Genomic DNA, 26,542 nt, shown 5'->3' on the forward strand with positions numbered 1-26,542 from the left:
TGGTCACTGGGAGACATTTGTATAGAGTGCATGTTGACTAAAAAAACAGATTCCATATCACTTTTTGGCATTTTTGGAGGGTTGAGGTTTAACAATGAGGGGAGCTCTGCTGCTCGTTTTACTGCTCTGTCTGTCTGGGACATATGCGCAAACAGCAGTTAAAGCAGCTCCTCTGTCAACTGATCAGAAAATCGTGGACATATGGGATGAGCTGAAAGCTCTGAGATTCATTGTAGAGGACGAAACCGTGGACTTGAAGAATGCCAGAGCTGACCTGAGAACCCAGATGCGGAAAACTGATGATCTAGAGAACGAGAACATAGGTATTATATTGATTTTTGCTAATTGACATCTATGATGTTCAGGTTGGAGATGCAGTGAATATTAATCGGTTAATTGTTTTCTAGTTTAGCAAGTGAACTGTTAGTAAATGGTATAATACACTAATGCTAAATAACTTGGGCCAAGTCCAGTAAATTTTACCTGAACATTACTTGTGAGAATCCATCTAAATGCAAAGTTAACCAAGTTTGTCCAAAGTCAAAATGAAACCTAATTTCGTAACGAGATAAGACACAAGAGACTAATGCTAAGAGTCTACATAATCTGCAATGTGATGTCAGTTGCAACTTTCTTTATGAATTCTCAGAAAACTAAACAGACAAACTCAACAACATCAGACACCACAGACACCAGCCAATCCGTAAAGTCAAAGAATATTCATCCTCAGCCTCTATATTATTGAAGCGATGAACGCCAAACTGACAGCTTCTGTAAACCAAGTGGCAGCTCAAATGGAAGCGACTAAGTCTCAACAGCAGCTCACGGAGGAAAAACTGCAAAGCCTGATTTCTGGTAGATGGTACCTACTTGCTGTTACCTAAAAGCTTAAAAAATAAGAGACCGCAACATCAAGGCTGCCATCCACGGTCATCTTAGATCCAAGATCAGTGCACACTGTACCCACAAATACAGAAAATCCAGGATCTATGTCCCTTAGCAACCCGACAGACAACCAATTTTCTTTCTCTCAACATGTCTCAGTCTGAATAGGCCTGCTTTTATAATGTCAGATTTGGCCCATGTTCGGCAGTCATCAATGGACCAGAACCGGTCTCATAGCTAGTGGCCGATAAACCCGGCTATGCCTCAACCAGAGTAGGCCCAATTCTATAATGCCAGATTCGGCATGGTTTTGGTAGCCATCAATGGGCGAGAACCGGTTTCAGTGCTGGTTGCTGATAAACCCAGCTGCCATGTCTCAGCCTGAATAGGGCCGTTTCTATGAAATTGGGACCAGATTCCGCAGCCATCAACAGGCCAGAACCTGTTTCAGTGCTGGTTGGCGATAAACCCGGTGGCCATGTCTGAGCCAAAATAGGGCCATGTCTGTAAAAGCAACATCTGGGCCAGATATGGCCACAATGAAATGGGCCATATATGGCTCACATCTGGCCGCATCGAGCCAGAACATAGCCGAGCTAGCCGACACTCAGCCGCCATACGCGCGAGTCCGCTGGTTACCTGGGTCACAGGACTTAATGACTACATGCCCGTCGCCCTGACCTCTGTAGTCTGAAGTCTTTTGAAGGGCTTGTCCTGTCCCACCTGAAAGCCCTCACCGACCGCCTCCTGGACCCACTGCAGTTCGCCTACAGGACCAACAGATTTGTGGACGATGCTGTCAACATGGCCCTCCACTTCCTCCTCCAGCTTCCCATGAACTAATTTCAAAATCCTCTTTGCAGACTTTAGCTTTGAATTCAACATTATCATCATAATCGTCTGCTGCAGGACAAACTTTGTCAGCTGCACATGCCCGACTCCACCTGCAAGTGGATCACAGACTTCAGGTCTGACAGGACGTCAGGCTGGGGACACCTGTCTCAGCCTCTCGGTCCATCAGCACCAGCTCCAAGGCTGTGTTCTTTCCCCTGTGCTCTTCTCTCTGTACACTAACAGCTGCACCTCCAGCCACTAGTCCGTCAAGCTCCTGAAGATTAAGGATGACCACCCTCTGATCACCACCCTCATTGCACATTTCTGGTGGGGATGAGCTGCCTACAGGTGGGAATCGGACCATCTGGTGTCATGGTGCAGCCAAAACAACCTGGAGCTCAACGTTCGAAAGACAGTGGAGATGGTCGTGGATTTCAGGACAAACGCAAGATTGTAGCTGACCCCTCTCACCGCGGACAAAAACAGTTTGGGCCCCTTCCATCTGGCAGGAAGCTGAAGTCCATCAGCACCACGACATCACGCCACACAAACAGTTTCTTCCCGTTGGCAGTCAGGCTCATTAACAGAGTCTGGGTCGCCGACTGACCGACATCCCGTTTTCCCTCCGGTCACATCCTTTACACTCGATGCACATATACTTGTCACATTTACATGCATTCAAAACAAAGTTGTTTAGAGTGTGATTATTATGTAACTTTTCTTGCACAATGTAATTTGACTTGTCTTGACACTGTCTTACTGTGCAATGTTATGCACCAACCGCCATGTCAAATTCCTTGTATGAATAACATAGAATGGCAATACATATTCCTGAATCCCTATTTTATTATTTTTCCACATCCTTGCTTTTAAACTCTTCATCCTCGCCTTATTCTTATTTCAGAAATTAGATCCAGACTGACAGAATATGAAAACAGTTTGTTAGCGATTTCAACGGAGCTGGAAGCGACTAAAGCTGAACAGCAGCTGGAGAAGAACAAACTGGTGGAGGCCGAGAGAAAGATTGCTGGTAGGTAAAAAAGAAAATTGCAGACTGTGTAGTTCTAGACCATCTTAAAAGGGCAGTGATAAATATTTGGCTTCCGTGCTTCTAGTAAAATCTGTAGAACCAGGAAGACTTTCACTTTCCACATGAAATCCAAACAAACTCTACAACACCAGACCCAACAGAAACCATGGAATCAGTTCAAGTTCAAGTTAAGGAAGGTTCTGTGGACTTGATATAACTGAAATATAATGTCAGTTGCAGTGGATGACAACAAATAAGAAATATGATTTTCATAAGGAATCCATCTGATGGTATTTTACAACAGACTTGCTTCAAAAATCTTCATCCTCTGCCTCTTTGTTGTTTCAGATATCATCTCCAGACTGACAAATACTGAAAAAAATGTGGTAACGATTACAGCGGATCTGGAAGCGACTAAAGCAGAACAGCAGCTAGAGAAGAACAAACTGGCGGAGGCAAGGAAACTCCTTTCTGGTAGGTAATTAGCAAAATCGCAGACTGCCTAGTTCTAGAACATCACAAAAAGGGAAGTGAGAAGTAATTGGCTCCCGTGCTTCTAGTAAAATCAAGACTAGTTTCCAGAGTCCAACCTGTGTGGAGGAAGCACAGAATCAGATGCGCAAGGTGAATGCTCTCAGTGAATGGCTGCATAGTTCTAAGACTAAATTACTAAGACTCACTGGTTTCACTTTCCCCCTGAAATGTAAACACACCCTACAACTTGGTATAAATGAAATATGTTTTCAGTTGCAGTGGATAATGACAAAAACTAATATATTTTTATGAAGAATCCATTCAATTCTACTTTCAAACAGCCTTGCTTTAAAATCTTCATCCTTTGTTATTTCAGATATGAACTCCAGACTGACAAATACTGAAAGAAATGTGGTAACGATTACAACGGATCTGGAAGCGACTAAAGCTGAACAGCAGCTAGAGAAGAACAAACTGGCGGAGGCAAGGAAACTCCTTTCTGGTAGGTAATTAGCAAAATCGCAGACTGCGTAGTTCTAGAACATCACAAAAAGGGAAGTGAGAAGTAATTAGCTTCCGTGCTTCTAGTAAAATCAGCAGAACGAGCAAGACTAGTTTACAACCTGTGTGGAGGAGGCACAGAATCAGACAGACGAGGTGAATGCTCTCAGTGAACGGCTGCATAGTTCTAAGACTAAATTACTGAGACGCACTGCTTTCTAGGGCTGCAACTTACGATTATTTTGATAATCGATTAATCAGTCAATTATTTTTTCGATTAATCAATGCGGATAAAAAAACAGCATTAAAAATGTTTCATTTCCAACCCTTTATTTTAAAATCGAACTGCAAATTCACATTTCAACAATACTTCAGAAGGTACAGGTAGCTCCTTGAACATCATAATAATTGATAAAAAAAAAAAAATACAAATCAGAAAATTGAACAGGATTTGAGTTCAATATCCCTGCTCTATAACAAGAGCTAATTCATTCGGACTTGCCAGCTTGGCTTGCTGTATGAAATACCGTAAATATTGTAATGTTCAGTCGTCATGTCTGACATGTAAACTGAACATTTGCCATTTACATTTAACATGTATGTATAACATTAAATTTAACATTTCGAATTTTACAATTAAATATTTATATATAACATTTAACATTTACATTTAGATGAAAAATAAATATTATTTAACAACTTTGTGTTACTGCCAAACATTATCCTTGAAAAAGTTGTTGCATGTTTTTACATGAATTTCTTTCTAAATGTTTGAAAAATTGATATGTGGATATTCTCATGCTTTTTTTCATATGACAATGCTAAATGCACCAAAACTGCATAGGATTTTAGAACATGCAACATTTTACAAACAGCGCCCCATTAAGATCTTCATCATCTGCCTCTTTGTTATTTCAGATATGAACTCCAGACTGACAAATACTGAAAACAATATGGTAGCGATGAGAACGGATCTGGAAGCTACTAAAGCTGAACAGCAGCTGGAGAAGAACAAACTGGCGGAGGCAAGGAAACTCCTTTCTGGTAGGTAATTAGCAAAAGCGCAGACTGAATTGTTCTAGAACATCATAAAAGGGAAGTGAGAAGTAATTGGCTCCCGTGCTTCCAGTAAAATCAGAACTAGTTTCCAGAGTCCAACCTGTGTGGAAGAGGCACAGAATCAGACAGACGAGGTGAATGCTCTCAGTGAACGGCTGCATAGTTCTAAGACTAAATTACTAAGACTCACTGGTTTCACTTTCCCCCTGAAATGTAAACACACCCTACAACTTACACTTGGTATAAATGAAAAATCATATCAGTTGCAGTGGAAAATTACAAAAAAGTCATGTATTTTTATGAATAATTCATTAAATTCTACTTTAAAACAGCCTTTGCTTCAAAAATCTTCATTCTCTGCCTCTTTGTTATTTCAGATATGAACTCCAGACTGACAAATACTGAAAACAATATGGTAGCGATGAGAACGGATCTGGAAGCTACTAAAGCTGAACAGCAGCTGGAGAAGAACAAACTGGCGGAGGCAAGGAAACTCCTTTCTGGTAGGTAATTAGCAAAAGCGCAGACTGAATTGTTCTAGAACATCATAAAAGGGAAGTGAGAAGTAATTGGCTTTCGTGCTTCCAGTAAAATCAGAACTAGTTTCCAGAGTCCAACCTGTGTGGAGGAGGCACAGAATCAGACAGACGAGGTGAATGCTCTCAGTGAACGGCTGCATAGTTCTAAGACTAAATTACTAAGACTCACTGGTTTCACTTTCCCCCTGAAATGTAAACACACCCTACAACTTACACTTGGTATAAATGAAAAATCATATCAGTTGCAGTGGAAAATTACAAAAAAGTCATGTATTTTTATGAATAATTCATTAAATTCTACTTTAAAACAGCCTTTGCTTCAAAAATCTTCATTCTCTGCCTCTTTGTTATTTCAGATATGAACTCCAGACTGACAAATACTGAAAGAAGTGTGGCAGTGATTACACCGGATCTGGAAGCGACTAAAGCTGAACAGCAGCTAGAGAAGAACAAACTGGCGGAGGCAAGGAAACTCCTTTCTGGTAGGTAATTAGAAAATGGTTGACTGCCTAGTTCTAGAACATCATAAAAGGGCAGTGAGAAGTAATTAGCTTTGTGCTTCAAGTAAAATCAGCAGAACGAGCAAGACTAGTTTACAACCTGTGTGGAGGAGGCACAGAATCAGACAGACGAGGTGAATGCTCTCAGTGAACGGTTGCATAGTTCTAAGACTAAATTTTCTAAGACTCATTGCTTTTACTTTCCCCTGAAATGTAAACACACCCTACAACTCATACTTGATATAAATGAAATATATCAGTTGCAGTGGATAAGGACAAAAAAAACTATTTTTATGAAAAATTCATTCAATTCTGCTTTAAAACAGCCTTGCTTCAAAAATCTTCATCCTCTGCCTCTTTGTAATTTCAGATTTGAACTCCAGACTGACAAATACTGAAAGAAATGTGGTAGCGATTACAGGGGATCTGGAAGCGACTAAAGCTGAACAGCAGCTGGAGAAGAACAAACTGGCGGAGGCAAGGAAACTCCTTTCTGGTAGGTAATTAGCAAAAGCGCAGACTGCCTAGTTCTAGAACATCATAAAAGGGCAGTGAGAAGTAATTGGCTCCCGTGCTTCCAGTAAAATCAGAACAAGTTTCCAGAGTCCAACCTGTGTGGAAGAGGCACAGAATCAGACAGACGAGGTGAATGCTCTCAGTGAACGGCTGCATAGTTCTAAGACTAAATTACTAAGACTCATTGCTTTTACTTTCCCCCTGAAATGTAAACACACCCTACAACTCATACTTGGTATAAGTGAAATATGATATCAGTTGCAGTGGAAAATTACAATAAAGTAATGTATTTTATGAATAATTCATTAAATTCTACTTTAAAACAGCCTTGCTTCAACAATCTTCATCCTCTGCTTCTTTGTTATTTCAGATATGAACTCCAGACTGACAAATACTGAAAACAATGTGGTAGCGATTACAGCGGATCAGGAACCGACTAAAGCTGAACAGCAGCTGCAGAACCAACTGGCAGAGGCAAGGAAACTCCTTTCTGGTAGGTAATTAGCAAATCGCAGACTGCCTAGTTCTAGAACATCACAAAAGGGAAGTGAGAAGTAATTGGCTCCCGTGCTTCTAGTAAAATCAAGACTAGTTTCCAGAGTCCAACCTGTGTGGAGGAAGCACAGAATCAGATGGGCAAGGTGAATGCTCTCAGTGAATGGCTGCATAGTTCTAAGACTAAATTACTAAGACTCACTGGTTTCACTTTCCCCCTGAGATGTAAACACACCCTACAACTTACACTTGGTATAAATGAAAAATCAAATCAGTTGCAGTGGAAAATTACAAAAAAGTCATGTATTTTTATGAAGAATCCATTCAATTCTACTTTAAAACAGCCTTGCTTCAAAAATCTTCATTCTCTGCCTCTTTGTTATTTCAGATATGAACTCCAGACTGACAAATACTGAACAAAGTGTGGCAGCGATTACACCGGATCTGGAAGCGACTAAAGCTGAACAGCAGCTAGAGAAGAACAAACTGGTGGAGGCAAGGAAACTCCTTTCTGGTAGGTAATTAGAAAATCGTTGACTGCCTAGTTCTAGAACATCGTAAAAGGGCAGTGAGAAGTAATTGGCTTCTGGAAACTAGTTTCCAGAGTCCAACCTGTGTGGAGGAAGCACAGAATCAAATGGGCAAGGTGAATGCTCTCAGTGAACGGCTGCATATTTCTAAGACTAAATTAATAAGACTCATTGCTTTCTAGGGGTGCAACTAACAATTATTTTGATTATCGATTAATCGGATATAAAAACGGCATTAAAAAGCTTTAATTTCCAACCCTTTATTCTAAAACAGAACTGCAAATTCACATTGCAAAAATACTTCCGAAAGTACAGGTTGCTCCTTGAACATCATAATAATTTATAAAAAATAAAGAAAAATACAAATTAGAAAATTTAACAGGATTTGTTTTAACGTCAGAACTATACTATACTACACTCAAAGACGCACACACTCTGAAACATACCCCCATGTTGACTTGAAGGTTATTCATTAAATTATTACCATCATTGTAGTGCAAGTTAATTAAACATATACACCACATCTGAATACAGCTAAAAAATAACCAAATGCTATGAGATGAATTTAAAATGGCATTTGTAAATAAATGCATTAGAGGCTTCTTAGCCGCACTGGTTTAATGGATCACCGTGTGTCTCCCTTTACAAGCATAACATTGTAGAACAGACAGTATAGTATGTCCAAGCGCACTAGACTACCGTGTATGACAGCATAAAAAAGTACAACACATAAAACTAGAAAATGAATTTTCTGCTGAAAATGCGTTGGAATGCATAAAGCTGCAATTAATTTCAGAAAGTACAGAAATGAAAAAAACTGAAACTAATTCTAAATTTTTTTGAAAGAATAGAAATAGGAAAAGCTGAAATTAATTTTAAAGAATTGCAAAAAATACAGAAATGGGAGAAGCTAATATGAATTTGAAAAAGATACAGAAATAATAAATGTTCTGAATTAAAAAATGTATTTTTATAGTAATTTAGAATTAGAATAAGTAAGTGCTATTTGTACTAGTATTTGAAAGAACAGTTTATATTTTAACAAAACAGCTTCATTCTGTGCTTTATGGTCAAGGAATAGATAATCATTGAGGCTTTTATTTTGAAATAATGGAATTGGGTGAGAGGGGGAGGGGAGGGGTTGGGAGACAGAATGTTTGCCATTCAAATTAAATGGACTTAAAATGGATTTGTACAGCGTTTTTCTAGTCTTCTGACCACTCAAAGCACTTTAACACTACATGACGTCATTCATCAGCAACTAACACACTACAGACTGTAGTCACAGCTGTAGGAGCAATGCTGGGGTTAAGCGTCTTTCCCAAGGACATATCACCATGCGGGTTAGCCGGGCCCGGGATCAAAACGCCAACCTTCTGATTGGAGGAGGGCTACGGTCCCCACTCACCCAGTCGCCTTAAGCTAAGAAAACTGAGAAGTTATTAATTGATGGGCCTCATAAAACGTTACAGTAAGAATTTCCTCCATGGGGGGTTGAAATACTAGTAGTACTACTAGAAGTACTAGTAATATTAGTAGTAGTAGAAAAAGTCATTTTAGTATTAATACCAGTTGAAATACTAGAAGTACTAGCAATATTAGTAGTGGTTGTAGTACTATTTGAAAGAGCAATAAGTATTCAACGAAACCGCTTTATCCTAAACTTCATGGTTAAATTACAGATAATAATTGCAGCTTTTATTTTAAAATGATGGTATTGGGAGTGGGGGAGTTGAGAGACAGAATATTTGTTATTTAAACTAAGAAGTTATTAATTGATAGGCCTCATCAAACATTACAGTAAGAATTCCCTCCATGGGTGGGTTTGTTTCGAAATGATGGGATAGGGGGGGGAAGAGAGAAAACTGGAAAGAGGGAGGGAGGAAGAGGGTAAGAAAAGGAGAGCTGTCTGTTGACATAAAGCATATCTGCGTCATGTGACTTTACTAATCAGCTGTTATGGTTTAGCTGTGTGAGAGTGCAGTGCGCTTGTGTAAGTATCCACAGCAATGGAGCAGCTAGGGAGGGTAAGGGGGGGGTTAAGAGAAGGAGGTTCTGAAATGTCCTCTGTAAGACCCAAACAACTTCAGGTCATGTCAGGCTGCACTAATCAGCTAATATGGATCAGCTGTGAGTCACAAACAGAGCCGTGAGCGTGAGCAAGTAACCGTGACAACGGAGCAGCTGCGGTCACTAACGAGCTCACAGGGCAGATAGACAGTGATTTACACAGAATCCACACCTCAAACAAATGTCCCCTGGAGAAAACTATACGGGGTAGCCAAAAAAATAATGTGATTTTGAGAGACACGAGACTAACGAACGTATCAGTGTAGTTTACATGTACATACAACTCTAGATGAAAGATTGACGAAGCTGAAAAAGTTGAAAGTTGAGTTTTGAGAGAATTTGAAAATGAACTCCATTGGAAACCATGTTGAAAAAGTGGATGATTTTAATTCATATGAATTCAATTATAAGAGCTAAAGTTATAGCACCCTCTCCTGAAGGAGCTGAACATTTTAATATTTTATACATTTTATTTAACGGTTTAATAACTGAAAGTGTGAAGGAGTTTTAGCGTGCAAAGGAAGAAATAGAATAATAAGATGTCGGAATAAAGATTAGAAGAACAAATTTATTTGTCAACAACAACCCAAATGGGAAGAAGCATGAAATATATACAAGACAACAAATGAAAAATGAATAGTCAAGTAAATAAAAATGTGTCTTTAGTCTTGCTGACTACTTTACTGCTGTTATTAGCGAGCTAATGCTAGCTGATCAGCTGGATGACGAGTAAACAGCAGCAGTCGAAGAGCTGCTGGAGGCTCCTGACGTACCTCAGGTCAAAACGGGACCAAGTGGACACGTCTTTGCCTGCGTCATGTGACTCACAACAACTTCCGGCGCTGCTGGCTGCCGTTTCCTCAACGTCGGCACGGCTTTTTTTTCCGCTCCACGTGCATCTCCTTAACTCTAAGTGACGTATTCATTGCGTGACACAAAGAATAATAAATATTAAAATTTGTTGCCAACATTTTATATAAACATTTTTATCGATTTCATCGATTTGTTGTCGCAGACCTAGTGCTTTCACTTTCCCCTTGAAATTTTTATGAAAAATTCATTCAATTCTACTTTAAAAAAGCCTTGCTTCAAAATCGTCATTCTCTGCCTCTTTGTTATTTCAGATATGAACTCCAGACTGACAAATACTGAAAACAATGTGGCAGCGACTAAAGCTGAACAGCAGCTGGAGAAGAACAAACTGGCGGAGGCAAAGAAACTCATTTCTGGTAGGTAATAAGAAAATCGCAGACTGCGTAGTTCTAGACCATCCTACAAGGGAAGTGAGAAGTAATTGGCTCCCGTGCTTCTGGTGAAATCAAGACTAGTTTCCAGAGTACAACCTGCTTGCAAAAAATCTTCATCCTCTGCCTTTCTTTTATTTCAGATCTGCAATCCAGACAGAAAGATACTGAAAATAATGTAGGAAATATTAGAACGGAGCTGGAAGCGACTAAAGTTGAACACCAGCTGGAAAGGGACAAACTGGTGGAGGCTGAGAGAAAGATTGCTGGTAGGTAAAAAAGAAAATCGCGGACTGCGTAATTCTAGACCATCATAAAAAGGCAGTGAGAAGTAATTCTAGTCAAATCAGCAGAACGGGCTAGACTAGTTTACAACCTGTGTGGAGGAGGCACAGAATCAGACGGTCGAGGTGAATGCTCTCAGTGAACAGCTGCATATTTCTAAGACTAAATTACTAAAACTCACTGCTTTCATTTTCCCCCTGAAATCCAAACACACCATACAACTCATACTTGATATAAGTAAAATGTAAAATCAGTTGCAGTGGATGATGACGAATAAGTAATGTAATTTTATGAAATAGAATGAATTCTACTATACAATCGCCCTCCTTAAAAAATCGTCATCCTCTGCCTCTTCGTTATGCCAGATAATGAAAAAAATGTGCTAGCGATTACAGCGCAGGTGGAAGCGACGAACACTGAAAAGCAGCTGGAGAATAAAAAACTGGTGGAGGGTGAGAGAAAGATTTCTGGTAGGTAATTTACAAAATCTGACTTGGTGACTCTAGACCAGGGGTGCTCAATGGTTTGACTGTGATCGGCCGGTCAATCGCCAAGGCAGTGCCGGTAGATCGTCTGCCATTGGAAAAAAATCACAATGGGTCACCAAGCATGTGCAGTCGACAGAGCAGGGAATCCAAAAGTCCAAAAAGCTTCCATTTAACGTTGATTGTTTTATTTCAACTCATTCATTAAAACAGTGTCATTCCCCATTGCATGCAAGGCTTTTATTGTTGGTATAAAATATATCTGTGGCAAACCAGGGTGACGAGCTGAGCAGACCAAGCACTAGAAGCAGCTCACCAAGGTCAGTTGATAGAGGGAGTCAATTATCTAGTGCAGGTGCTGGAGCCACTAAGCACATGGCATTGGTCATACTTAGCCCATCAGCTAATTAAGAGAGGAGGATATATTCACACAGAATCAAGAGGGGAGCGAGGGCTATTTTGGGAGAAAGATAGGAAAGTATAGTGTCTGATCCACACTCCAGTGCGGAAGGTGGCGGTAATGTACCAATAAGATGGATGCCAACTGCCATGCAACCAAAAAAAGAAGACAAAGAAGGGAACAGACAGGGACAGACGGAGCAGAAGACATAGAGGATCCACGGCAACAGCTAAGAGGTAACAAACTGGACTCACCTCTGCCCTGCCCTAAACAGGGTGGAGGAACCGTTTACCCCGTGTTGTGGTCAAAGACCCAGAATGGGAGGACCCTTTTTGTTAAAAGTTGGCCTAAACGCCCTTTACCCTGACCTCTTTATTAAAGGACACTTTCTGTTTTATGATCATTGTCTCGGAGACCCCCCCTTTTATGCCTGAATCTGACCTAAACTTTCCCTGGGTTTAGAGCCGTATGCTGCGTTCACACCAAAAGCAAACTCTTTAATTGCGTAAGTTTACTCCACCGTCGAAATAAATAACCACTATTTTTGTTGTGCGAATTACACACACGAGGGAACCGCATACGGTGTTGTGTTCGGGTTCATGACAACAACCGTTGCTGCACACAGCTTGAATTTCACCGACTCCTCCAGGGAGTGCGTCTGGATGACTGCTGCTTCTCGTGCTGCTTCAGGCTGACCAGCAGCCGGTTTGATGACCTGCTGTGTTGCCAGTGTCTCTCCGACACCAAATAACTTACAGCCGTTCAATTTCAGCTACCTGTGTGTCTCCGGTGAGCGGCTGTTTCATAAAGTGTATTCACGCTGTGGCAGCAGGACGGCGGTGATGACAAGCGCAGCATCTCAAGTTCTAATATTTCAACTTCGCTTCGCTCCTTTCGTTTTATTGCATCCATCGAGTCCTTCGTGCCGCCGATTTAAAATTTAAAATTTGCCTAATTTGCGACCAGACGTGTCTGCGCATTGACTAATTTGCTTTGCGTTTGGTGTGACCGCAGCATTAGAGTAATACAGGACACAATAACTACTCTGGGTAAGGTGGTAAAGCCAGAGAGGTCTACAGAAGTACTCACCAAGCACACTGGTCAGGATGGCCACAGGCCTACCTACCTACCTTTTCGAGAACTGCAAAGAGGGAGTGTTAGCCTAAAGCAGAATTGGCAGTTATAATGGCCCCCTTTTTCTAATAGGCAAAGCTCAAAAACGCTGCAGGGACCTTTCTGCCACCAAAGTAAACAATTATGGGGTATTGAAAGCAACCGCTATTGATGAAACCTTCAGATAAGGGCCGAACAGTTCCACTCCTGTACCTATGACGCTATAGCCCCAGTGTGACCACAGGTTGCAGCCCTTATACGCCTGACACCCCGGGAGGGACCTCCAACCCAGGACAGAGTTTCAATAGACCATTGTATCAGAGCACTTCTAGGAGATGCCAAAGCACACACCTCTCAAAGCTGCCCAGAGGAAGGCTTTGAGAGGTGAAGGCTCTGGTGGCGCAATTGGAAATCCACCAGGTGTCCGCAAAGCTGATGCGTAGTAGGCAAGAGCCCTTACCCCAGCCGATCGGACCGCAGGGGTGAAAGTCCAAGGCTGGTGATGAGTAACATGGAGACACTGCCGTGGTCCGCAGGAGGGACAACCCATGCTTCCCATTCAGCGTCTACCCCTGGTAAATCTGGACTGTCGAAAATGCTTCACCTTTGACCAAGCGGGCCATCTAGCATGGAATTGTCTGGTGGAGGATTTACTGGCGGGGTCCTTGGATTTAACAAAGAAGGCCGGCAGCTATCTTACCACTTGCTGGCGTCAAAGCTTCGTGTCAGTATATGGACGCAGGATGAAGAAGCCCGACTGGACTTTGCTACCCTCTTACGGCCAGGACTGACCACTGTCTCCAGTGGGCCCCCTATCCCAGTCTGTGTCCATGGGGATTCACAAGAGTATCCCAGCACCCACATTAAGGTCCAGACCAAAAGGGGCAGTTTTAAGGTTGTGGTGGGGGTGGTGGAAAATGGTACTAAAAAGGTATTGTGGTAGCTGTACGGTACGATTTTTCATATTTTTAGTATCAATACTTCATGAAAAGATTGCGTGATCATACTGCCTGCCCAGTGCATGCTCACAGAGGATACATGGCCAGACTTGCACAAGCTCTGGCTGACCATCCTCGGCTTGTTGGGGAAAAAGATGCTAAAAGGGAAATGTTGTAATACTACCTTACATAGCCGCGTATAATCAATGCTATGTTGATGAAGGATTAAGGGTGGTAGACAAAACCATTACAGTATGTCGGCATTGTTTGTTTACAAAGCCATACAAACACAGCAATACAAATCCACATTATTCAGTGTTTTAATCCCCCAAAATAAACCTGTTATATCTGAATGTGTAGCTACTGACCTTCGGCATAAACAAGTGAAGTGAAGACGTTTATGAGAAAATCACTACTTATATCCAAAATAGCTGCCACGATGTAGAAACTGCATGATCAAATATTCTTTTGTGCGTGCTTCATCCTTTAAAATCATTTTCTGTTGTGTTGACATAGGTAGCCGTTGTTGTATAAACAGCTCTGGGCGTTGCGTCAGCCTACCTTCCTAAATATGGTCAGGTACGGCCTCCTTTTGACAACTTGGCACACAATTAATGGAAGTTTACTTTGACCTCTATTGCTCACAGAGCATGTGGTCACTGGGAGACATTTGTATAGAGTGCATGTTGACTAAAATAAACAGATTCCATATCACTTCTTAGTGGCATTTTTGGAGGGTTCAGGTTTAACAATGAGGGGAGCTCTGCTGCTCGTTTTACTGCTCTGTCTGTCTGGGACATATGCGCAAACAGCAGCTAAAGCAGCTCCTCTGTCAACTGATCAGAAAATTACTGACATATGGGATGAGCTGAGAGCTTTGAGATTCATTGTGGAGGACAGTGCCGTGGACCTGACGAATGCCAGAGCTGACCTGAGAACCCAGATGCGGAAAACTGATGATCTAGAGAACGAGAACATAGGTATTATTTTGATTACATCTATGATGTTCAGGCTGGAGATGCAGTGAATATTAATCAGTTAATTGTTTTCTTGCTCAAACATTTAGTAAGTGGACTGTTTGTAAATGGTAAAAAACACTAATGCTAATAACTTCCAGATTGGGCCAAATCCACCTGAATATTAGTTGTGAGAATGTAAATGCAAAGTTAACCAAGTTTAGGATTTTATTGGTTTTGTTGTTAAAAATCAACATGAAAACGAATGTCATAATGAGATAAAACCTAAGAGACTAATGCTAAGAGTACATATCTTCTGTTGCAATTTTGTTCATGCAGTTTTCTCAGAAAATTAAACAAACGAACCCAACATCAGACACCAGGCAATCCGTAAAGTATAAAACCGTTACACTTTCCCACTGAAAATCACAACCTGGAGAATTTGAAGAGTCAAAGAAAGTTCTGTGGACTTGGTATAAGTGGAAACGCAATGTGATATCAGTGGCAGTAGATGTTGACAAACCGGAAATGTATTTTTATAAAGAATCCATCGGATGCTATTTTACAGCCTGCTTAAAAAAATCTTCATCCTCTGCGTTTTTATTTCAGATATGAAATCCAGACTGACAGATACCGAAAACAATGTAGCAAATATTACAAAGGAGCTGGAAGCGACTAAAGCTGATCTGGTGGCGGCTGAGAGAAAGATTGCTGGTAGGTAAATAACAAAGACTGTAGTTCTAGACCATCTCAAAAGGACAGTGAGAAGTAATTGGCTTCTGTGCTTCGGGGCAAGACTAGTTTTGAGAGTATGGGAAAGACTCAAACAGATGAGGTGAACGCTCTCAGTGAATGGCTGCATATTTCTAAAACTAAATTACTAAGACTCACTGCTTTCACTTTCCTCCTGAAGTCCGAACACACCCTACAACTCATACTTGGTATAAGTGAAATACGATATCAGTTGCAGTGGATGACAACAACTAAGAAATGTATTTTTATGAAGAATCCATCTGATGCTGTTTTACAATGGCCTTGCTTAAAAAAAATCTGGTGGAGGCAACTCATTTCTGGTAGGTATAAGAAAATCTTGAAAGAGCAGTCAGATAATTAGCTTCCGAGCTTCTACCACAATCAGCAAAAACACTGGTTTTCGGTGTGACAATGTTTGAGAATTGCACGTAATGAAGGCAAATCAATGTCTAAATCTAACGTGTCAGGTAAATGCTTGCGCACAAATCACAGATTTTTCTTGCGGAAATGGAATTCCATAATTCTGGGAATGCACAACTCTCAACAGAGAAGGAGTACAGCCAATCCAAAGACGGGGTATGTAACCAATTAGATTCAGATACCATTGGGACTGGAGCATGAGTGGGACTTTAGCTCGCAAGTGTTTGCTTTGTACGCGCATGGACCTGATTTGCACTCTCGGATTTTGGAATTGATTTGCCTTGATAAGCTCAAGAAGAGTTAAATTCCTAGGGAAGACTTGAATTCATGAGACCTACCTCTCACCCTTTCCCACCAAATCCAAACAAACCCTACAACACCGGACACACAATGTCTCTTAAAACAAACAAAAAGTTATCAGCGAGAGGCCAATAAAAAGGCTATAAAATGAGTGAACAAGTTTGTAATTGTAAAAGAGAAAAGCTTAAAAACTGTTTTTTGGTGTGCCTGGGCATGTGAGCTTTGTCCAGTGAAGGCACAGTCCGCCACATTGAAAAATGCTTTATTCTCTATCACATTTTTAGGAGCCAGCACTGCAAAAGGTTGTGACCTTGTCAAGGGTTTTGCTCTCAGTGAGGGAGGAACAAGCAGTTTGGCAGATGCAGAGTAGAGTGTGCAGGTTGGGCTGTAGGGTTTAACCATGTCCTGTATGTAGTGTAGACTGGATACAATCCATTCATAGCATGGTACGTGAGTACCAATGTTTTGAACTGGATGCGAGCAGCCACTGGTAGCCAGTGAAGAGAGCGGAGGAGTGTGGGAGAATTTAGGAAAGTTAAACACCAGTCAGGCTGCTGACTTCTGGATGAGATGCAGAGGTCAAATGGCGGTAGCAGGGAAACCTGCTAGTAGAGAGTTACAATAGTCCAGGCGGGAGATGACAAGAGCCTGAGTCAGTACCTGCGCCGCCTTCTGAGTGAGAAGGGGATGTATTCTCCTGATGCTGTAAAGCGTGTATCTACTGGATCGTATTGTCGCTATAATGTTGGGAGTCAGTGTGAAGCTGGGATTCCTAACAGGTCCTGGGTAGGAGAATCTTTTCCCGAAAAGAGAAGTATTTTCATCTTATCTGGGTTGATTTTCAGATGGTGAGGGGACATCCACTGAGAGATGTCAGTCAGACAGGAAGAGATCCGTGCCGCTACCTGAGTGTCCGAGTGAGGGAAAGAGAATGAGTTGGGTTTCATCGGCATAACTGTGGTAGGAGAAGCCATGCAAGAGAGTTGGTGTAGAGAGAGAAGAGGAGGGGACCCAGGACGGAACCTTGAGGAACTCCGGTAGTAAGAGGACAAGATTTCGACACAGATCCTCTCCAATTTACCCAGTAGGTGCGGCCATCAAGGTAGGATGAGAGGAGGGAGAGAGCAGAGCCTGAGACACAAAGTTCCTGAAAGGACGAAATAAGGATCTGGTGGTTTACAGTTTCAAATGCAGCAGAATGGTCCAGAAGGATGAGGACAGAGGAGAGCGAGGCGGCTTTAGCAGTGTGGAGTTGCTCTAAGGAAGCACGGAGAGCAATCTCTGTAGAATGGCCTGCCTTGAAGCCTGACTGGTTAGGGTCAAGAGTGGAGATAGGAGGAGAGTTGGTAAAAGATAGCACATGGGGAATGTGGGGGAGGCACAGAATCAGAAGGAAGTAGTGAATGCTCTCAAGGACGAGCTGGATTTTTTTAAGACTAAATTAAAGACTTACTGTTTTTACTTCCCCCTGAAATCCAAACCAACTCTACAACACCAAACCCAACAGACACCAGGGAATCCAAAAAGTCAAAGACGGTAATTTGGATTTATAAGTGGAATATGATATGAGGTAGTTTATAACAAATCAGAAATGTATTTTTATGACGAATCCATCTGATTTACAACAGCCTGGCTTAAAACATCTTCATCTTCAACCTCTTTGTTATTTCTGATATGAACTGCGGACTGACAGGCACTAGATACTGACAAACCAGAAAAGTATTTTTAATAAATAATCCACCTAATGCTATTTTACAGCCTTGCTTGGACGAAATCTTCATCCTCTGCCTTTCTTTTATTTCAGCTATGCAATCCAGACACACAAATACTGAAAACAATGTGGGAAGTATTAGAACGGAGCTGGAAGCGACTAAAGCTGAACAGCAGCAGGAGAAGAACAAACTGGTGGAGGCTGAGAGAAAGATTTCTGGTGGGTAAATAACAAAATCACAGACTGTGTAGTTCTAGAGCAGTGGTGCCCAACAGGTTGATCGCCAAGGCAGTACCAGGAGATGACCGAAACTAATGCTGATGCAAATTAGCGATCCTTGCTTACTAACAGATGCATTTAAGTTCATTCCAAAGCAACCCAGGCTGACTTCAGTAAGGTAATGACCAAGAATGTACGGGATGCTTGTGACTCGTTTTGCACTGACGACAGCTCTCGGTTACAGAATCAGGCGGACGAGGTGAATGCTCTCAGTGAACAGATGCATATTTCTTGACTACATTTTTAAGACTGCTTTTACTTTCCCCCTGAAATCCAAACAGACCCAACAGACACTAGAGAATTCTGAAAAGTTACAGAAGGTTCTGTGGACTTGGTATGAGTGAAATATAATACCAGCTGCAGTGGATGACAAGAAATGTATTTTTTTGAAGAATCCATCTGATGCTGTTTTACAACAGCCTTGCTTTAAAAATCTTTCTCCTCTGCCTTTTTGTTATTTCAGACATGAACTCCAAAATGAAAAAAACTGAAAACAATTTGGTAACGATTAAAGCGGATCTGGAAGCGACTAAAGCTGAACAGCAGCTTGAGAAGAACAAACTGGTGGAGGCTGAGAAAGTCAATTCTGGTAGGTAATTAGAATACTTAATATAATTTCAGTTTCAGTGGATGACGACAAATCATTAAAGAATCCATTGAATACTTCAACCTCTTTGTTATTTCAGATATAAACTCCAGACTGACAGATACTGAAAACAAGGTGAAAGCAACGACAGCGGAGCTGGAAGCGACTAAAGCTGAACAACAGTTGGAGAAGAACAATCTGGTGGAGGCTGAGAGACGGATTTCTGGTAGGTAATTAACAAAATCGCACAAACATCTGTAATGTTAAAAAGTCTTGAACAAGCAGGTATAAAATATTTAGGTTTACTTCTGTGTTTCTAGAACTTTCACAAGACATGGCAAGACTAGTTTCTAAAGTGACAACCTATGCGGAGGTCGCACAGAATCAGAACGAGGTGGTAAATTCTCTGATTGAACAGCTGTACAGTGTTCATTTGAGGACATCCTCAGATCTCAGACTCAAGTATCAGACTCAAACGAAAAGGCGTCAGTTCTCAGACTAAAAGTCCTCAGACTCAGGCGAAACGGCGTCAGGTCTCAGAAAAACCTCTGTCATTCTTAGACAAAACTCAAACCAAACGGAATCATTCTTCCTCCTTGTTGTTCAAGCTTACGTTAGCAGTTTTATCGCTAGCTTACGCACTGCCATTGGAACATAAATAACAACGTTGTAATGACAAGTAGACATTTGTACTTGCTAACTTAGTATTGTATTTATGAGTTCAGAATCCAGTCAAGCACATAATGTGACAACAAGAAAAATAAAATATTCACTTGCAAACTCACCGTATTAGAGGGACGCCGAGTGCGAAAAGAACGGCAGGTGGTCGGTGGTAGGATCCTGCACAAGACGATCTCAGTTCGGTATTTAGCGGCATGCAAAGTCCATATAACGTCTGAGTATCTTAATGACCATGGGTTTGCAGTAAAAGTTTTTTTCTAACCATATTGAGGATCTGGCACAACACCGTGACCTGCAAGTAGCGCATCGTCTTAAATAAAGTGATGTAACATTATGTCTTAATGCGAGGCTTTAGAAATTAACACAAAGGGATTCTGTATTCGGCTCATAAAGCCTGAAACGAGTAATTTGGCCAATGTTCAGAACCTGCTGTTCTGAAAAAGGAACCTCGGACCACTTTCGTACATAGGCGTCCCTCTAATACGATGAGTTTGCAAGTCATAATTTTTCTCTTGGAATGAACCAATGGTTGCTTTTAATAAAGACAATTTTTAATTGTAGAAACTCGTAAAAGAGCTGTAACAACATATTTGCTTCTGTGCTTCTAGTAACAGCAGCAGAACTGGCAACCCTGGTGTCCAAAGTGACAACCTGTGAGCGGGAGGCACAGAATCAGAAGGAGGCGATGAATGCTCTTAGGGACGAGCTGGGCATTTCTAAGACTAAACAACAGTCCTTTGGGAACGAATTGCAAGATATGCAAAAGACAACTACAGGTATCGTTTATCAGATAATCCTTTTTTACAGTTCATTTAAAAAGTTGATGACAAAAATCTTGAAATAGCTGTGACAACATTTTTGCTTGCATGCTTTAGTAACAGCAGCAGAACTGGCAACCCTGGTGTCCAAAGTGACAACCTTTGAGCAGGAGGCACAGAATCAGAAGGAGGCGGTGAATGTTCTCAGGGACGAGCTGGGCCTTTCTAAGACTAAACAACAGTCCTTTGGGAACGAATTGCAAGATATGCAAAAGACATCTACAGGTATTATTTATGAGAGAATTGTTTATGTTACAGTTAAGTTAAAAAGTTGGTGACTTGAAAATCTTGAAATAGCTGTGAGAATATATTTGCTTCTGTGCTTCTAGTAACAGCAGCAGAACTGGCAACCCTGGTGTCCAAAGTGACAACCTGTGAGCGGGAGGCACAGAATCAGAAGGAGGCGGTGAATGCTCTTAGGGACGAGCTGGGCCTTTCTAAGACTAAACAACAGTCCTTTGGGAACGAATTGCAAGATATGCAAAAGACATCTACAGGTATTATTTATGAGATAATTGTTTATGTTACAGTTAAGTTAAAAAGTTGGTGACTTGAAAATCTTGAAATAGCTGTGAGAATATATATTTGCTTCTGTGCTTCTAGTAACAGCAGCAGAACTGGCAACCCTGGTGTCCAAAGTGACAACCTTTGAGCGGGAGGCACAGAATCAGAAGGAGGCGGTGAATGCTCTTAGGGACGAGCTGGGCCTTTCTAAGACTAAACAACAATCCTTTGGGAACGAATTGCAAGATATGCAAAAGACATCTACAGGTATTATTTATGAGATAATTGTTTATGTTACAATCAAGTTAAAAAGTTGGTGACTTGAAAATCTTGAAATAGGTGTGAGAATATATTTGCTTCTGTGCTTCTAGTAACAGCAGCAGAACTGGCAACCCTGGTGTCCAAAGTGACAACCTTTGAGCGGGAGGCACAGAATCAGAAGGAGGCGGTGAATGCTCTCAGGGACGAGCTGGGCCTTTCTAAGACTAAACAACAGTCCTTTGGGAACGAATTGCAAGATATGCAAAAGACATCTACAGGTATTATTTATGAGATAATTGTTTATGTTACAATCAAGTTAAAAAGTTGGTGACTTGAAAATCTTGAAATAGGTGTGAGAATATATTTGCTTCTGTGCTTCTAGTAACAGCAGCAGAACTGGCAACCCTGGTGTCCAAAGTGACAACCTTTGAGCGGGAGGCACAGAATCAGAAGGAGGCGGTGAATGCTCTCAGGGACGAGCTGGGCCTTTCTAAGACTAAACAACAGTCCTTTGGGAACGAATTGCAAGATATGCAAAAGACATCTACAGGTATTATTTATGAGATAATTGTTTATGTTACAATCAAGTTAAAAAGTTGGTGACTTGAAAATCTTGAAATAGGTGTGAGAATATATTTGCTTCTGTGCTTCTAGTAACAGCAGCAGAACTGGCAACACTGGTGTCCAAAGTGACAACCTGTGAGCGGGAGGCACAGAATCAGAAGGAGGCGATGAATGCTCTTAGGGACGAGCTGGGCATTTCTAAGACTAAACAACAGTCCTTTGGGAACGAATTGCAAGATATGCGAAAGACAACTACAGGTATCGTTTATCGGATAATCCTTTGTTACAGTTTATTTAAAAAGTCGATGACTTGAAAATCTTGAAATAGCTGTGACATAATATTTGCTTGCATGTTTTAGTAACAGCAGCAGAACTGGCAACCCTGGTGTCCAAAGTGACAACCTGTGAGCGGGAGGCACAGAATGCTCTCAGGGACGAGCTGGGCATTTCTAAGACTAAACAGTCTTTTGGGGACAGATTGGATGAAATGCAAAGGACATCTGCAGGTATTTTAATAAGAAACCAAATAATTAAAACAACTTTGACAGCTTTTCCTTGAAATTAAGGTTTCCATCCTGCGTTCACAGCCGCTCCGAAGCTGGCTTTCTCTGCTGGCTTGACCACTTCAGGAAACATTGGACCATTCACCACTGAAACTACACTCGTCTATGGACGAGTCTTCACAAACATCGGGGGGGCTTACAACCCCACGACAGGTATGCCTTCCCGCAACTTCCTGTCCGAGCCTAAGAGAAAGACAAGGCTGACCTATCTGATTCTCTCCTGTTGCAGGCATCTTCACGGCACCGTTCAAGGGAGTTTACTATTTCAGATGCACAGCCTTCAACAACAAGAAAGGACAGTGGATGGCGGTGAATTTATACCATAATCATGAGATTATTATGCATAATTCAGAGGTAGCTAATGGTCATACCACTATTGCTAATGCATTAATTTTACAGCTGGAACAGGGAAGTGTGGTCTATATGTGTCTCCAAAAAAACTGTGGGCTTTATGACGATTCTACAACCTGGAACACCTTCAGTGGTTTTCTGCTTTTTACTCTGTAACTTTTCAATTTAGTTGATCTCCACCAAGACTTTGAGGATTTGCACTTTTGTGTCCATTTTCTTCCTGAATTGTGAATACTTTCCTTGGTGTCTCAAATTGATCAAGCCATTGACAGACAAAGGAGACTCCAGCAGACTTTTTCAGACAGTTTCTCAGACTACTCTTATGAAAACTGCCATGCATAGGAATGTAACACATAGTATCTGTATGCTTTACTCAGTAATTCTGCTGTCTTAAGATGTGATATGGATAGCGTGGTTGGAACTTTTTATATCAATGCATTATAAAGAAACATGCTTTTAATCTCTTTAAAAAACAGTATTTAGAACAAAATGTTAAATTGTATTACCCTTTCATTACATATGTAAATATCAACAACTATTTCTATTAAGCTGAATTAATGAAATTGTTTGCAGTGAGAGAAATCATCAATCGATCAGTCGGTGTTGACTAGAGTAAATTGTACATGGTAACACAGAGCTACATCATAGAGTGAAGTAGTACAAAGTACAACAACATAGTAAACTATTTTAACAGTGACTTAACGTAATAACCAGTTTGACGGATACAGCCTTTGCTGTTCTATGGACTGGTATCATTTAAAAAAGAAGTGCTCCATTACTCACACTGTAATGCATTCCCTGGTCTCATCACGGTGGTCTAAGATACAGGTCTGGGTAGGACGTGTCAAAGAAAGTCAAGTAAACAATATAGTGTATGAGCACATACACATACAGACAAGTAATTAGACCAGCACCACAATCCCTCACACCTCGGCTGAGAATAAGGATTGGAGAAACATGGTAATAGAAGATAGGGTGGAGCTGCCTTTCACCATTCTCTGCTTCAATGCCAGAGTGACAAAGTGGCTGAGGCGAGAACCCAGGTAGAAAAATAATACATTTAATGATAGAGCTGGCTTTAAACTGTGTTTCCGTCACTTTAAAAGACAGCTGTCATAGTGTGTCAGTGTGCTTATCATTCAAAATGTTTCATACCATTTATACCGACTGGCTGAAGGCTCTGAATTTACTGACACATAATAGTCTCTCACATCCTATTTGCAGTGGCTACTTCAGGCTGCTTTCCACAAAGTATTCACTCTAAAAGTCCTCTTTCACTTTGGGCTTTCAAATCTTTAATTTGGAAGCAGTGTTTAGCATTAACTTAACAAACTCTGTTAGATGCTCAGACTGCTGTGTTCGGGCCCAGATTTTCCTTCTCTCCTGCCACATGTTTCCAAGTCTTTGCTCAGCAAACTCAAGGTGAGTCAGGCCACTCCGGCATGTTTTCTGGCTGATTAAATGCCAGTGTAAGCAAGAACGGATCACTGAGCACACAGACTTGACAGTCAATTCATACTGACATGACTGGGTGTCAAAAGTCCCATTAAAAAGAAGTGTAAACAATGCCTCTGTCATTGCACATGTGTTGATCGAGGCCTGGGTAAGCACAACTTGAATGCCCTAAGCTCTTTTTTGGAAAGAAAGATTTGGGACGAGCGGATACCGCGAAAAGTGCAAGCAGCAATACCAGAGGCCAATAAATTGTCACCTTCCAAACAGCCACATTTTGATTGGACATGGTAGTAGCGTCTATTGATTTCACAACATCAAGAAAACATAGCTGCGGTGAGAAAAAGGGAGGTAAACGGTTTGGGAGAGGGGTCAAATTGAGTTCATTGTTGTCGCTGTAATGCTAAAGTGACAGAAATAATTACTATCTGCACAAAGGCATGAAGGGATGCAATTTGTAGGAATGAGATCAGAATAATAACAATATGTAGTCTGTATTTATATCTATAATTATTGTAGTACTGCAGGAAACAATGCTTTACAAATAGAAAAATAAATGAATAATCAATACTACTCAAGCTTATTAAATGTCTGAATAAAGTGAGAATTGTAAAACCAAAGATGGATTTACGAGATCACAGCAAATGCATAAACTACTCAACACTTATGTTCAGTGGTGATGAATCCACCTCATACATTAGGAATACAAATCCCAATTTACTATAAAGGGAGGTGGTGAGGTTACATATTGATCTTGTATGTACGATATAAATGTATTAATTAATCCATCTGACACCGCCTGACACCTCTTCCAGCCTAAATACTACACAGTGAACTAGCCACTGAACCACCGTGCAGCCCTTAGCTTATTCTAATATGTGCAACTAAGACAAGCTCAAAATCCAATCCTTACCACTTCAGAGTGCTTTGAGAATTGCACAGCTTCTTTTTGTCTTATTTGTGTAGGTTTAGCACCTGCAGAAGCTTACAGTAATCCCCATGTGAATAACCCACTCAGGCTAAAAAGAATATCTGTAACAATAACCTTCTACAGGTACAGAATGATAGAAAAATATGTAGAAGAAATAAAGAGGAAAGGAAAAAGTAACGGACATATTGTATCATATTATTTTGCTTTGACACATCAGTGATTTTGAAGATGAATGAAGCGAATAGAGTTAACGCATAAGTAAAAGCAAATTGATGAGAAAATTAGATTGGCGTCCTGGCAGGAATGTCAACAAACGCACATGCAGTGCACACACAAATGCACACCATTAAGGAGACAGTCACAGTCTAATCTAGAATGTTCCCTCTAAGGCCCCATCCTGCCTTTTGTTTCATCCTCTCTCTGCTTGATAGGAGGACTTGGATGAAACAACAGAGGTGTTCTCACAGTGGAGAGGAGCTGTTTCCACAGGCTTAGTGCTCGTTCTCTCTCTCTCAACACCACATCCATGGGGTCAGGCACACATTTTGTACGTGTGTTGTATGCATAGTAGCTTTGAGATCTGCTGTTCCTGCCGCTTTGTCTCCAGTTAGGGTAAAACAATAACTTTAATGGGACTCACCGTGGACAGAACTCGGTTATGAAGAGATATTCAAGTGATTTTTACAACATCGTAGACATTAATCTTTCTACCACCTGCCATCCTTCTTCCATCTTCCTGTTTTATACTGTACCTGCAGATACTCTTTGGTTTTTTCATGATATCAATTTGTTATGGAGTCAGTATAAAGTCACCAACAACCAAAGAAAAGGCCCAGAGGCTCAGAGACCAAAAATGTGACATTCAATACTTTCATGGATAACAAAGTAACCAAGAGATGAGAAACACATTGGATGATAGACAGCTGTTTTTGAATAGAAAGCTGACAGAAGAGCAGATTCCTGTGGTGTATCTGTGCAGATGTGCTGTGATGGCGGCTGGAAGCGTAGCCCAGTGTTCAAACTCAATGAGGAAATATCAATTATGAGACTTAATTTATAGTTCAGTTATTAGACCCTGGTGTTCAGTTATTTATTCAGTTTGTGAACTACTTTTGTTATTATTAATACTTCCATTGATGTCAATGGTTTAGTTTCACACCAGCTATTAAGCAGACTTGCCAATAGAAGCAAAAAAAGTGAGTTCAAAGCTCTTTTCAACCAGAGTGAATTTCGGGTTGCCTGTCCCCTGGTGGGTGGTGCACATGGAATTTTGTGTTCACAAACCACAGACAACAAATCCTACTCATTCATTATCAAGTTTCTCCAACGGCGAATTACAAATCCGACACAAATGAAAAATATGGATCCATCAGCTACACAAAGTGAATCCTGGTGAGGACTCCTGAGTGGTTGGTGCCCCACTGTGCTAAAAGAAAAGTTTCCACTTATTAGCATGAGGAGCAGGCTGCTGTGGGCAGCAGATGAGTGGAGTAAGTCTGCATGGTTCTACCTCC

The 26,542-nt window shown here is 41.0% G+C and overlaps 2 protein-coding genes across 3 annotated transcripts in view; one reads left to right on the top strand and one right to left on the bottom strand.

The window, feature by feature from the left end:
- On the top strand, positions 1-24,648 carry LOC119198439 (paramyosin, long form-like). Of its 2 annotated transcripts, XM_062559048.1 has the most exons (26): positions 1-323; positions 2,624-2,749; positions 3,098-3,223; positions 3,600-3,725; positions 4,643-4,768; positions 5,161-5,286; positions 5,679-5,804; positions 6,193-6,318; positions 6,709-6,831; positions 7,222-7,347; positions 10,558-10,662; positions 10,821-10,946; positions 15,464-15,568; positions 18,132-18,257; positions 18,781-18,906; positions 19,004-19,129; positions 20,193-20,360; positions 20,460-20,627; positions 20,732-20,899; positions 21,006-21,173; positions 21,278-21,445; positions 21,550-21,717; positions 21,822-21,989; positions 22,091-22,237; positions 22,319-22,447; positions 22,524-24,646. In XM_062559048.1, the coding sequence occupies exons 1-26, from the start codon at positions 95-97 to the stop codon at positions 22,799-22,801; spliced, it is 3,804 nt and encodes a 1,267-aa protein (XP_062415032.1). In that variant the 5' UTR covers positions 1-94; the 3' UTR covers positions 22,802-24,646. The 2 variants fall into 2 exon arrangements, with proteins under 2 accessions (XP_062415032.1, XP_062415033.1); XM_062559049.1 differs by lacking the exon at positions 21,822-21,989 and having other exon boundaries at positions 22,524-24,648.
- Positions 1-26,542, bottom strand: part of cntnap2a (contactin associated protein 2a) — a 159,200-nt gene that overhangs the window by 94,264 nt on the left and 38,394 nt on the right. The window lies entirely within an intron of this gene.

Source organism: Pungitius pungitius, chromosome 19 (genome assembly GCF_949316345.1).
Source record: "Pungitius pungitius chromosome 19, fPunPun2.1, whole genome shotgun sequence".
NCBI lineage: Eukaryota > Metazoa > Chordata > Actinopteri > Perciformes > Gasterosteidae > Pungitius > Pungitius pungitius.

Bases quoted from the DNA above. Each gene is read 5' to 3' on its own strand.
- LOC119198439 (XM_062559048.1), top strand. From the start codon at position 95: ATGAGGGGAGCTCTGCTGCTCGTTTTACTGCTCTGTCTGTCTGGGACA. The intron at 18,907-19,003 runs GTAGGTAATTAG...TTGTTATTTCAG, and splicing joins GGCTGAGAAAGTCAATTCTG to ATATAAACTCCAGACTGACA. The intron at 22,448-22,523 runs GTATGCCTTCCC...CTCCTGTTGCAG, and splicing joins GGCTTACAACCCCACGACAG to GCATCTTCACGGCACCGTTC.